The 14,748-nt window shown below is 41.0% G+C and overlaps 1 protein-coding gene across 1 annotated transcript; it reads left to right on the top strand.

Moving 5' to 3' along the window:
- Positions 1-1,805: 1,805 nt before the first annotated feature.
- ccz1 (CCZ1 homolog, vacuolar protein trafficking and biogenesis associated) lies at positions 1,806-14,392 on the top strand. The gene is made up of 17 exons (XM_042083255.1): positions 1,806-1,948; positions 2,660-2,735; positions 2,863-2,959; positions 3,785-3,882; positions 4,021-4,114; positions 5,993-6,073; positions 6,167-6,214; positions 6,312-6,395; positions 8,158-8,333; positions 9,599-9,680; positions 10,052-10,113; positions 11,085-11,196; positions 11,807-11,840; positions 12,257-12,374; positions 13,399-13,557; positions 13,649-13,776; positions 13,922-14,392. Exons 2-17 carry the CDS (start codon positions 2,722-2,724, stop codon positions 13,975-13,977), a joined length of 1,443 nt encoding a protein of 480 aa, XP_041939189.1. The 5' UTR covers positions 1,806-1,948; positions 2,660-2,721; the 3' UTR covers positions 13,978-14,392.
- Positions 14,393-14,748: the final 356 nt, after the last annotated feature.

The following is a 14,748-nucleotide window of genomic DNA, read 5'->3' as shown; positions in this document are numbered from 1 at the left end:
CCTTCTTTCCAGGACTCATCATATATTTAAGGTTAATCCACAATACATGGAAGGACAGGGATATTATTTAATGCGGAAGTCAAGAAAGATTCACCAAACAATACCATACACCCATGGGCTACATTCACTTTTAAGTTATATGCAAACTAGAATGGACCAGTTTGATTGCAAGTCAAGTGTAATTCCAACAATTGTAGTACTTTGGTTTCATTAAAAATCAGTTTGTATATTTCAACATTCTATCACATCTTATAGGAACCATTTGCTTTATCTAGACCATTTGCATAGCCCTGTCAGTACTGTCCAACACCTGCTTTGCAGTTCCCTTTCAGAGCCACCTTCATGGGCAGTGTCTACACAGCAATACAGAATATAGCATGGTCACAAATGCACCACAAAACCGCATCATTCTGTCAGCCGGGTGAAAAAGGACCTCCCTCTCATCTCTGGCCCGAGGCCTTAGAATGCGCAGTGGAGAAAAAGCGAGGCCATAACCTTGGCTGACTCTCACTAACCGTATTGGATTACACCTGACTTTCACACATTGCTAATGATGGCCAACATTAATGATGGCATTGCAGCATATTTAGACATCCTGAATGTTGTTTGATCTAAGATACAGGGAACGACTTCTGTCCTGTTTGCACCGAGAGAAAGGCAGAATTTCTCAGATGATGCTTTGGGATTAGGTTATGTAATGCCTCAGTGAAGGGTATCTACTGACATTTTGCGATACAGATGGGAAGGTCATCTAATAAATATGGACACTCCGACAGTTAAAAGTGTGCCTGTTTATTCTTTTGATGTAACTGTGAGTAAGAAGTGGCAGATGGCAATGAAATATATCATCTTCTTCCATCCTCATCAGCTGTCACATTTCATTGGCCCAACTGCCAAGACTTTTTGCTGACTGGAAGAAAATTGAATTATTCAGAGGTGGATTCTATTCGCAGTATGTCTTGAAAATGGCCACAGCATAAGAGCGTTAAAATTTAAAGCAAATTGGGGTGACACAAAGGGGTGAGGGACAACGAGGACAGGTTAAAGTTACAATGAAGAGGACCTCTTCATATCTCATGGCCATACAGACAGCCCTACTCTGGTTTCCACTGAGCTCATGGAACAGAAAATGCTTCCACAATGCTAGGCACCCCCACTCATAGATGCCTTGACATTGACACTGAGTGTGATGGTGAATATTGTAAATGCAAAATTGTGTTGAAATTCATATAAATGGTCTTTTATGTAGCCTATTTCATTAATTAATTGATGTATTATCCCATGTTTGATTAATGATTCGAATTTATTCAGTTAGGCCTATGACTGAGTGCCTATACTTATTTTTCCACCATTATTTTTAACTAGACTCCAACTCTAACTTATTGAGTGACACTGAGGTAAAGTTGTGTTTGAACTCACATCAATATTTTCAGTTTAAATCTTTGAGGTTAGGAGAATGCATTTACGTATTGACAATCTACTTGTTTTGTATAACTATCATAGAACATATTCCACATAGCCTACTCCAGAACATTTAGGCTACTATAGAAAACACTTCCTACATCTTGGAACTGGTGTAACGCAATAGGCTAAGGAACAAATAACAATGCTCTGATATTGTTGTAATAAATCCTAATATGTGGGGGAATAATATAACTATTTTGTATGTTTTATATGGTTGAAATTATGTCTAGCCTACCTGTTCTATACAGTCTATGCTACCTACAAATCAAGTCCACCAACCCAGATGACAGCGCGAACTATCCGGAACTGTTCTTAGTTACTCAATAGAACCCATCCGAACATGTCAAATTGTAGCACGCATGTATCCTGTCAAAAAGGAGGAAGTATGCTAGGTGTTTATAATTGATCGCGACTTCCCACATCATATATTTTTGTCAATTAAATAACAGCACGGATCAACTGTCTTGTTGCCATGCAGTGAATGGTATGTTATTTCATATGAAATAGTTCTCATTGCAATGAAACGTGATGGAATTAGGTTAGGTTAATGCTAACTGAGGATGCATATCCTGCAACGCACCCTGTAAATGTTTGGATTACATTACTCTTACAACACATATTTGAATGGTAACGAGTCTGTATATTTACCCAACATTTTGCTTTTGTCTCTGTAGAGTCTGTTTGTTCGTCATGGTAGCCTGAACAACCTCAGTTTAATTTGTTTGGTTAGCCAACTCGCGTCGAACTAGCAAGCTAGCTAAGTTAGTTTAAGTGTATGAGGACTTGCTTGAAGTTAACGCACACAGTTCTCAAAACGGTTGAAATGATATGAATGTTTGAAACCCTACATTTCCTTATTGTTAATGACAGGTGAGCGTCATGATAGAGCCAGTTAAGATTAACGTTCACGTTAGCTAAATTGTAACAGGAGGAGGCAAGAATGATTTGCTCATAGTAAAGCTAGTTAAATTTGTGACGTTGTTTACTTCGCTAAAATAGAATTACTAGTCAGGACATATCCCTCTAAACACCTCCTGGATACGACCAGAGAACGCAGTTAAACGTTGACGTCTTTCTGTGTCAGGCAAATTTGTTTAATCTCCAACATGCTTATAAAGTTGCATAGCTGATGGTTATCGACAGCCTAGTTGTTGAAGTTGTCGAGAAGTCACACTGAGATGCTTTGTGTTCTCAGGTTCAAGGCATGCTTACCAAGCTACTCAGAAGGAGCACGAATTTGAGAAGTAAAGTCCACTCATGCTGATGATCAGGTACGCCCACCTGCACAGTATTTATTCTGGTGCTTTCACTACTATTAATGCCAATTCAGAAACGTATGACAACTGTAAATACAATTTCTCACAATCATAGAAGCTCATTCGATGCATTTTTTTCCAGTCCAAGAATGGCCTCTGGAATGCAAGAGAAACAATACACCCCATCCTTATTAAATTTCTTCATTTACAACCCTAAGTTTGGACCTCGTGAGGGAGAGGTTTGTGCTTCCTTGTATCTAACTGTGAAATGTGAACAGCATGTAATGTCTTGTTACTAAACATAACATTTGTTACTAAACAGAACACGTTACTAGAACGGTTTATGATCTTCAGAAGTCGCCCAGTCGATCTGTGGCTTGACACAGAGCAAATTGCTGTAGCAATTCTTCAAGGTTTTATGTGATCCCTAGGGACATCCAAGTAACAACGTGTACTAGGCCTATTATGTACTAAGTTGTTCAAGGTAAATTCAGGGCTTGAAATCTCAGGCTTCTAAGTATTTTCATGTTTGTCTATAAATAGTTTACTTGATTGTTCATTTGATAATTTATGGATTTTTTTTCATGCTCCGTCTAACCCATATCTCAATAAGACTCAAACGCAAAGAGTTTTTTTTTTGAATCCTTGAAACAACAGATCAACAAAACTATTTTACGCTAAATTAACATAATTTTTACAGTTTTACTGTTTTTCTTAAGATGTCTAAATCATTTGGATGCATATATCAGAAAGTGGAGTTAGAGGGTGCCTTCTATTGAAGTCTAGAGTCAAAATTATAATTGACAGACTTCATCTGGCCCTAGTGTGCTGACATTAAATAGCCACCTGCCCTCAGGATGCACTCCCAAGTGTATGATCAGCACAAAGGAATGGTTGCTGGAGAAACCATAATCAGCTCAGCCAATTTAATAGTCCTACTGCATAGATTTAGCCCCAGCGGGGTTCCCTGAATGCTGTGCTCTAAGTTTTGTGGTTTGGACTGCATAGTTTATTTTATTAAGATGTTTGTCTGCTTATCCTACAAAACTTATTTTCTTAAATAGGAGGAAAAGAAAATTCTGTTCTACCACCCAAGTGAGTTAGATCAAAATGAAAAAATCCGCAGTGTTGGACTCTGTGAAGCCATAGTTCAATTTACAAGGTAAATACATTTCTACATTCCATAGCTTTCCAAGTGATATTACTACAAAAGTGAAGCCATATTTTTTTCATATAGGATCAATAAAGTATCTATCTCTATCTATTATTGTCATTTATTGTGTCATGCACACTTTTTCAGAACGTTTTGTCCAACAAAGCCAGCAAAGTCTCTTCACACACAGAAGAACAGGCAGTTTTTCTTCGAAGCGGAAGAACATTTTTGGATGGTCATGGTATGATTTCACTTGTATTAAAGGAGAATTCCGGTGTGATATTGACCTAAAGTGTATTGAAACATGATACCGAGTGTGAACGTATGTCTCATAGCCCATCTCGGCTTGTCCCCTGCACTCCAAAATCTGGCGCTAGTTAGCCGATGCTACCAACAGCTTTTTCAATAGTGGTGCTTCGGCATCGGGCTAGCCATGCAAATAAATCACTGTTTTACACCCATTTACGAGGCTCAATGTATCTCCACACTTCATTGGTAGACTTCCGAGGGCCCTGACATTTAAAACGAGACATTGAGAACTTTGAAAAAGCACTGGTAGTTTACTTACAAGACGATTTATACAGACAGTATCTTCACGAAGTTTAACGTTTGCAGCCATCTTGAATTTAGTCACGATAAGTCGAGCAACGAGTAAGAATGAACAGGTATGATAAGGGATCAGATTCCAAAAATAATTCAGTGGAAATGCATGGATTCCAGTTTCTTCAGTAGCAGCAACTGGAATCCATGCATTTCCACTGAATTATTTTTGGAATCTGATCCCTTATCATACCTGTTCATTCTTACTCGTTGCTCGACTTATCGTGACTAAATTCAAGATGGCTGCAAACGTTAAACTTCGTGAAGATACTGTCTGTATAAATCGTCTTGTAAGTAAACTACCAGTGCTTTTTCAAAGTTCTCAATGTCTCGTTTTAAATGTCAGGGCCCTCGGAAGTCTACCAATGAAGTGTGGAGATACATTGAGCCTCGTAAATGGGTGTAAAACAGTGATTTATTTGCATGGCTAGCCCGATGCCGAAGCACCACTACTGAAAAAGCTGTTGGTAGCATCGGCTAACTAGCGCCAGATTTTGGAGTGCAGGGGACAAGTCGAGATGGGCTATGAGACATACGTTCACACTCGGTATCATGTTTCAATACACTTTAGGTCAATATCACACCGGAATTCTCCTTTAATATAAACCATGTGTTTTGAAAGTTGACTGTAAGGATTCATATTGGCTTTGTGTATTTGATGGCCTTTCCTTGATGTTCCCCATATACAATGAATGAACTTTATTTGTCACTATACCAGCAGTACAATGAAAATATGTGTGAGACTCTCTGGTGCTGTGCACAATAAATAGAATGAAATAGAATAAAATACATAAGTTAGATTAATTACCATCAGGGCATCCTTAGACCAGCAGCCATTTATAAGCTTCTAAGAAAAGAGTTCATTTGTCTGTGAGATGGGGAGTAACGGATACCACTGCTCTGTTCCTGAGTCTGTTCGTTTTTTTATTTTATCGCTCTGAACCTCCTGCCAGATGGCAGAGGTTTGAACAGACAGTGTCCAGTCTTTTTATATATACTGTGTGCTTTCTTCCTGGTCCTGTGGCAGGATCATCCGCAAATTTAATTGTGGAATTTGATGGGCTGATTAGGGTCGATTGCAGTCGTATGTGCAAATTGTGTAGAGCATGGGGCTTGACACACATCCTTGGGTGGTACCTCTGCTTAGTTTGAGGGTGGAGGAGGTATGCTTGCCAACGCTAACACTCTGTGGCCGGTTCATTAGAAAGTCCAAAATCCATGCACACAGAGAGGAGTTGATGCCCAGGGGGTTTAGTTTGCAGACCAACTTGGGAGGAATGATGTGTATGTTAAGGGCAGGGGATGGTCAGTTTGGCATGATGTCTCATTTAAATGTGATTAAATGTAATTGAATGTAATTGTAAGATACATGTAAATTGATTGAGGTTGTATATAATACTTTGAATATGACTGGCAAACACAGCAAGCATAGAGCAATGTTAGTGCACATGACGTAAAACAGCTACACTGCTGCAGTAACTCTTATTGTGTTATTTGTTGTTGTTTGTTCTCACTGTAGGTGGTCCGAAACCCTATGATAGAGAAACCTAATAAAGATGGAAAGCCACCAACAGTAGAATATCAGGAAGAGGAAATTCTTGTAAGTGCAAAACAGTTTTTGTTTATGATTCTGCAATGGTCAATCACAGTGTAAGTACCTGGGGTGTACATATCGTTGTATTTCTTTTTTCAGGATTCCGTTTATGGAGCAGTATTACAGCAGTGCTACAGTATGTACAAGGTAACAAGAGCTACTGATATTACAGTTTATCGTGACTATAAAGGATTTTTATCTGCTCCTGTGGAATGATGGTCTTGCCTGGTCTTGCTTTCCTCAGCTGTTCAATGGCACATTCAGCAGGGCAATGGAAGCTGGTGGTGTGGAAATGCTGACACAAAAGCTTGAGAAGTTCTTCTACAGGGTAAGTAACCCAATAATAAATTCCCTGTAAGGTAAACATTACTTTAGGTATGTGCTGAATTGACTAAAGTAATGGTTCTAAAGGTCTGTCTGAATAACACCCTCTTTACTATGTCTTATAATTATTAGATTATAATTACATAATACATGTAGAAATACATTTTTTAAAATCATAATAATAGATTAGGAATAATAGCAAGAATAATCTGAATAACAACAATACTTGTCATAATAATAATAATAATAACAACAATACATTTATTAAATTATAATGATAAAAAAAGCTAAGTAAAAAGATGCATTTTAATCCTTCCTGAAAATCCCAAAACCATCATTGGAACGTACATATAGCCATGTAGATGGCTTGGTGTTTAACTGAAAGCAGCTGGGACAATTGGATGTGGGGTTGTAAATATGGGCTTGTGAAAAGCTATGATGTGGATTTTATTTTTTGTCATGGAGTTAAAATGTCAAACCAGATAACAATTTTTCCCAGTCCTTTTTAAAACTGGCATGTTAATCCATGCTAATTCCACACTAATCCAAAATGCTTTTAACTCGTCTGCCATCACAACAGTGTGTTGCTGCATCCGTCTGTGGCTCAGGGCAACTAGCATTGTGTCAGGGCCCCTTTGGGAGCCAGTGTGTGGACTCCTTTAGCGCTCCCGGGTGCACTAATACTAATCAGTAGTGCCGGCAGGGTTGAGTTGCGCTCCTCATTGGGGGCATCCAGCGCTAATGCGTCGGTGCTAATCATGCCCTGCCCCAAACATGGGCGGCAGGAGAGGAGTGATCTCTCGTGCGTTCGTCAATTCATTCAATTATTCAGCCTTGCGGCATCAAGGGAAGCCCTTGCGGTCTCATTCCCACAGCGGCCCCAATGGCGAGGCTTCCCCTGACACAGGCGAGCCAAGCTGGTGTGTGCGTCTGCTGTCTAGGGGAGGGGGTCAGATGTCACCCGGCCGCTGAGTCCAGGCGGATTGGCTTTCCGGTATCGTCTTCGCCCCGGGGGTTTCTTGCCTGGGTCAGAAATCAAGCAAGAACAGACGAGTGTTCTGTTGTGCTGCCTCACCTGGAATCAAACCTGCGTGGTCAGTGATATCCACTTTGGCCTTGAGGCATGAACACCGAGGCAATGGAGAGAGGGGTCAATGCTCAATTAGCCTTTTCTGTATTACACTTGTTTGTCTTTCTGAACACCTCATAATGATAGGCGAGATGAGGTCCACTGCAGAATATGATGCTCCTCTTCCCAGCCAGCTGCCTTTACTGTAACAGATTGTGGTCTCGTGTGCATATGCCAGTGCAATTGCCTGTGACTACTCTCTATTCCCACGTATTTTGATTGGAAGGTTACCAGAGGTCATTCCAGTTTGACAAATGTTTGTGCGAAATAGCATAGAGCGCCTACTCCGGATGATGCCAGCGACGTTTGTTTGATTTCCATGTTATGATTGGCTGATATTGCAACCGAGCACAGCATTTATGTCAACACCTGTCACAAGCCAAGTCCAGCCACAGAGCCCGCCATGGAGCGTGTGGGCTTTTCTGTTGCCCACTTGATTCACAGGATGTGGCATGAACTTCCCATTATAAACAGTGCTTTAAGTTCCAGTTCAGAACACAGGAATATAGAGTGTCATCAGAGTAATGTGTTCCACTTTCATTCAGTCTTACGTGTGTGAGCACAACCTGATTCTTATCACCAATTTTATTTTTCTGTTTCTTTGTGTGTGTGTGTGTGTGTGTGTGTGTGTGTGTAGTATCTGCAGACACTGCACCTGCAGTCATGTGACCTGCTGGATGTTTTTGGAGGCATCAGCTTTTTCCCGTTGGACAAGATGACCTACCTGAAGATCCAGTCCTTTGTCAACAGGGTGGAGCAGAGTCTCAGCCTGGTCAAATACACCGCCTTTCTCTACAACGATCAGCTCATCTGGTACGGTCCGTTGGTGTCACTGGGTTTGTTTTGGATGCTTTCTTGTTTTATCTTCATTTGATGTGATGTCCTTGGGTCCAAATCAATTACTTCTGGTTTACGTTTGGCGGTGTCCACCACTCCTTGCCTTGAAAAATGTTTGAGAGGTTTTATCTCAGATCCCTCTCAAATGTTTTTGTGTCTTTTTTATTATTTTGGCTGAGCATAAGAAAAAACAATCACAAAAACAATCACATTTCCATTCTTATTGCACAGGCATTTTCATAGTCTCCAATGACTGTGCAGTGTGCATAAATGCAAATATATGTACAGGGCTTAAAGCAAGGACAATTTCTGTGTCTGAAGTTATGAGAAACTTTTGAAGTTGCTGTATATAATGATCTATTTATAAATCTTAAACGGTCTGGTCCACACCTTGAATTCAGACACAGTGCCTGAGAACTTCAAGTCCTTTGTATGAAACAAAGTAAAGAAATAGATGATAGAGGAGAAGTGATGTATATAAAACACACAAATATCAAATAAATATGACTATGTGCTGTAAGCTGATGTGGATGTGTTCCCTGAGTTGAAGTATTGTCATCAGGTTATATGCTCCAGGGACAGTCCTCATTTAAGATGCGGATGGATTCCGGTAATGCTGCCTCATGGTGGCTTGCGCATGTGGCAGATGACCAAACCCCCTGTTGGTGTTGGAGTTGCCAGGGCACGCTCTGTGTCATTAATAGCCTCGGGCCTCTCCCTGTTGGCAGCTTCTCGTAACCTCGTCTCGTCTCTTATCCCGAGCACCCCGGCGTCTGCCCTTCTCTCCTGTGCATGTCAAGGTGTGTGAAGAACCGCCGGTGCAGGAACTCCAAAATCACCCCCCCCCCCCCCCCCCCCCCTCCTCCCTCAGTACCAATTACAAGGCATCGCAATCCCGCAAGGCTTTAAATACGTCGCATAATCCTCTTTGCACAATGCAACGTCCTGGCTTTTATCATTTATTTTAGTCTGCAACAACCCAAGATGGCTCTGGGCCAGTTGAGAAGCTAGGCATGGGAGCTGGCGACGAGTGACCGCAGACAGACTTTACGGGAGGATGTGGTATCCTCGTCTCCTTGCTGAAATCAGTTCAAGGGCCCTGACTTTTGTGGTGCCCCCCCCCACACACACACACACACACTTCATTCAAGTCAAAGCCTGGTTTCCGCTCTTTCTCTCTGATTCTCTCTCTCTCTCTCTCTTCTCTCTCTGATTTCTCTCTGTGATTTGTTATCCCCTAGGAGTGGTCTGGAGCAGGATGACATGAGGACTCTGTATAAGTATCTCACCACCTCTCTGTTCCCTCGCCACTCTGAGCCTGAGGTGAGACCCGCTCAGTTCTGCCCCACATTCCTCTAATCTGATGCCTTTTCTGATTGATTTTGTATTCTGTCATTACGTAAGCTCCTCGCAGAGTGTGCTGTTGCTAGACGATTTGTACAGATTTCATGTAAAGTCAGTGGCTGCACAAAAAAGGATGTAGCTAGTGCACTGGGTAACAGTGATATCAGATATGTATTTGATTTGTGGACTAGAGCTTTCACAGTTTATGAAGAAACTGTGTACCCAATTTAATCATCCACATGCAGTGCTTTTAATGGCAAATTGGCTTGTCAGAGATTCTAGCAGGGTCACACTGTTAATGCACATGTGTGTCTGTACTTAACGCCGACATTTTCTGGGTTGTGCCGCAGCTTGCAGGGAGGGACTCTCCCCTGAGACCAGAGGTGGCTGGCAATCTGTTGCACTATGGGAGGTAGGTCCTGCAAGGCCCAGCCACAAGCCCCAGTCCTCCTCGGAGGCCCCTGGGGATCAGCTTTACAGCCAGCAGCGTTCAGAGTGGCCTGATTGGCATCAATCTGCACCACTACTCCATGGCCTCCTTGCTAACTCAAAGATACTATGTAATAGTGCTGTGTGTGTGTCCTGCAGTGTTTAAACTGGATAGGTCATGATGCACGTTTTAAATTAGGTCTGTGAATCAAGGAGAGGTCAATCCAGTCTCTTTCTCTCTCTCTCTCTCTCACTCACACTCACACTCACACACACACACACAGATGGAGAGAGAGGGTCAGAGTCTCTTTTGTGTGTGAGGTTGCACTGGGGAAGTGTGTGTGTGTGACAGAGACACCTGGGTAACCCACCAGAGAGGTGAGCATACTGAGGTCAGGCGCGCATTATACTCCAAGCACCCTGGCACAATTAAGAGCATACAGAACAGTGTACTGACTGTCATGTACAGTGACATATACAGTACAGACACACACATTTGGAGTCATAAAAACCTACACAAAAATGCACTGCCTTACCTGGACTTCAAGGACAGCCCAGGAGGGACACTGCAGTGCAGGCTTGGGTTGCATTACGTGACTGTTGATGTGCACTGAAGCCAGACTGGGTTGTTTTCAAGTCTTCTTTCCACCACATTAACTCTCAGATTCAAATTCATGCATATCAGTGACTCTGATAGGGTTCTGCGTTTATACAGGATCACATTATTGACCTAGATATCCGAAGGCAGGCTTTTCTTTTTCTTCTTCTCCCTTCTTCTTCTCCTTTGTTCTTCTTCTGTTCTTATTTTAATTCACAGAAATGGATCACTAAGATGATGTGTAGATGTTTTGCAGCCCCTGGTGGAAGTGGCTAAAAATGACATACTGACAAAACAAGAACAAAACAAATGGGTTAATTGCCACAAATGTGTTAATTGTTTGATTTTCTTGTTAGGTTTTTGACTGGACCCGTGAGTCTCAAAGATCCAGATGCCAAATTCAGGTTTCCAAGAATATATGTAAACACAGGAGACAGCTATGAGGAGCTTCATTTGATAGTGTATAAGGTGAGACTAAGGTGGAATTGTGTAGGACAGAAGGAGTATAACATCACTACCCTACTAGGCGTTATTCTTTTTAATTTGTATAAAGAGCTCGGCAGGTAGTTATCTAAACTCCTCATTTTTTTTGGCAGCCATGAAAATAATCTGTGATTAGTCAAGGGCATGGCAATATCCGCCTCGCATATGCATGAACAGATTGAGATGTTTTATCTGTAGCTGTGCATCTCATTTTGGGTATTTTCCATGGTAATTTGAAAGGCCTGTGGTAATTGTTATGTCTAAATGTCTAGTTACATAAACAATCTGTTATGCGACTTTGAATTATGTGATGTGATCGTAACAGTGCAGTGACTGTTATCTCACCAAAAAAAATAGTATATAGAAGTGTTATGCATAGTTGTGAATTTCTTTTTCTGGCAATTTGAATGTTTTTGTGCAATTGAAATGAACCCACAATCTTGTCACATACTCTTGTTTTATCACTTTTATGAAATAAAGTGAAAAGGATAGCGACATTATGGTGACTGTTCTGGTTTGGATAGAAAGATGGTTTACGTTAATGATATGTTATTTTTTTGCTTGGATAATCGTAGTATTTTCTCGTCCTCCACAGGCTATGAGTGCTGCAGTATGTTTTATGATAAATGGTAAGCATTTGAGGCAATATACTGTAATACCTAATACATGTAATATACTGTAATACCTTACGTGAGGCTGTGTCTGCATGTAATCAATCACAAGGGTCATTTATGCTGAGTAAGACATTATGACCAAAGTCAAAGGCACAAGCTTAACCCCCCTCCGCACACACACACACACACACACACACACACACACACACACAACATCATCACCCACTGATCTAGTCATTGATGACCGCATGTGTAACAAACTTGTTGTAAAATGGATGACTACAGCAAAACAGACCACCCTCTAGTTGACCTCTGAAAGAAGGGGTTAAATGAGGAAGCCATAGCTATCCATCTCCTATACTAATCCTCTCTCTCTCTCTCTCTCTCTCTCTCTCTCTCTCTCTCTCTCTCTCTCATGCTCTCTTGTCTAGCTGCGGAGGATTTAACGCGGGAGTTCTGCGAGCAGCTGGACAGTCTGGTGGGTCCCCAGCTCACCCTGCTGGCCTCAGACATATGCGAACAGTACAACATCAATCGCCGGATATCGGGGTCAGTACTTATCCCACACGCTAACCCCGCACATTACCACCACCAATGGCAGAGCTCGTTGCCTGACACTCAACAGTGTCGTTGTCAAAAGGGGTGTCCATTGCATGCCAGCAGGCCGCATGTAGTCATCCATCATATGATTACTCAGCATAAAGAAGATGACTTTGACATGATGGGCAATACACGTTGATGGCTTTTATGTACATGTTCAGCATATTTGCTTGAGAGGATGGCGTGACATCCAGGGAAGTTGAGACCAAAAAATGTTTTTTTCTCTTTTAATATTTTGCTGAGCTGTGCTTTAGATCAGATCGGAGTAATCTGCTCGGACAACGTTGCTAGATTACTTAGTCTGAGCAGCACGTAAGCATCTTTTGCCAAGTCTTCTCCATCCATGCCCCAGCCGTCTGCTGGCTGCTTTTGGATACAGGCAGGCCCTTATAAACAGAGTACATTAAGTGAAGTGAGGTATTACCGGTATACGTCATTTTTCTGTGACACCCAACCAGACGTTGGTGGGAAATTGATGATGGATCATTAGTCCATATCCATTTCAGGAGTCCTGAGGTTAGGGCTTCACTGCCCCTTTAACAATGCCATTGTGCAGTTTCTGCTTGGCTACTTTTATTTGAATATCTATCTCCTTTTACTAATAGCACCCATTTGAATCTTTAATGTTCATGACACCCTCCCCTATTGACCGACACAGTGACACAGGGATGCGCTGCTATTTAGCAGGGTATCATCATAGACCTATTGTATTAAGTCATCCAAAACATCAGTTTCTGGCGCTCCTTTGGACCATGATGCATGTTTAATGTGGATATCTTGGATTTCATCACCCCAACACATAATCTATCATTACAACTGACATGAATAGAATATTACCAGGAGTGGTAATATTCTACACTCCTGGTTTACACATCAGACTCCTTGATGTGTTTTGATCCTTAATCTGTCTGAATTAGTTAGTCTGAATAAATTATTATTCTGTTCTCTTTTTATTGCTGTTCAATATCTGTAGACCAGAGAAGGAGCCTCAGTTTAAGTTCATCTACTTCAATCACATGAACTTGGCTGAGAAGAGCACCATTCACATGCGCAAGACTGCCAGCGTTTCCCTCACGTCTGTTCACCCTGATCTCATGAAGATCCTGGGCGATATCAACTGCGACTTTGCCCGGTATGTCTTGTTTAAATCCATTGCCTTTGTTACAACCACACTCACTAGATCTGACCTTGTGTCCTCATGTGACTTCTGTTCTGCTCAACAGAGTGGATGAGGACGAGGAAATCATTGTGAAAGCAATGACGGACTACTGGGTTGTGGGCAAGAAGTCAGACCAGCGGGAGCTCTATGTGATTTTGAACCAAAAGAATGCCAACTTAATTGAAGTGAATGGTATGTCAATTTCAATTGGTTGTTGATGCGTCATTAAGAAATCTGTCGCCTGGCTGCTAGCTGATAACCTTGTGTGTTGTGTAAGCTGTTGAATTTGGAACACTGTGTGTTTTTAATTGTTTTGTCTGTTTTTCTTTTCTTGCAGAGGAAGTGAAGAGGTTGTGTGCAACACAATTCAATAATATTTTTTTCTTGGACTGAAGAGATTTGCAGGAGAACGTGGGACTGTTCCATCACACTAAGAAACTGTCAACTGTTGAGAATACAGTGGCAGAATCAGTGTAATGCAATAATTGCATTGTAAAAAAGATTCACAACATGCAATTTTTTTAGATTTTTATTTAACATATATAAATTGTAATGTCATTCTTGTAATTAAGTGTCAAATCAGAATTTCTGTATTTTTCCCCAGTTTGTACATACATTGTTATGTTGTTTTTTTTTTCAGTGGTTTTTTTTTGCCATACATTCTGTCAACATTTTAAAGACCACTCTAATCTTTTTTTCCCCATTCGCTTAAATCTGACATACAATGGTTTCTTTAATGTTATCAAGTCGACAATATTGTTTGTGGCCTGTTATGAACTCCATCTTTAAATAAATTGTGAAAATTTTAGTTTATTGAATTATGTGGAGGTCTTAAATATAGGCTTATTGTGGTGTGTATTATTATTGTACTATTATTTGAAAAGCTCAGTCAATTTTGCCATTTACTCTATGGTCAAGCAGCAGTCAGAAAAATGCTGGCAGAAAATTTGATGTGAAGTTTTTGTTGACTGTGACTGTGTGGTTCTTCGATCCTCAAAACTGCAACAGTGTGTTTAAGCTCTAACTCCATCTACTGGTACATGGAGTTCATTGATGGCTAGTCACCACACACACACACACACACACACACACACACACACACAGGTGGAGCTTTGAGACCTTTAGAAACTGAGACTGAGAAAATATGTATTTCTAATATAAATT

This window comes from Alosa sapidissima, chromosome 24 (genome assembly GCF_018492685.1).
Source record: "Alosa sapidissima isolate fAloSap1 chromosome 24, fAloSap1.pri, whole genome shotgun sequence".
Lineage (NCBI taxonomy): Eukaryota > Metazoa > Chordata > Actinopteri > Clupeiformes > Clupeidae > Alosa > Alosa sapidissima.
The sequence above is the reverse complement of the archived record's forward strand: the minus strand, read 5'-3'. Positions and strand labels throughout refer to the sequence as shown.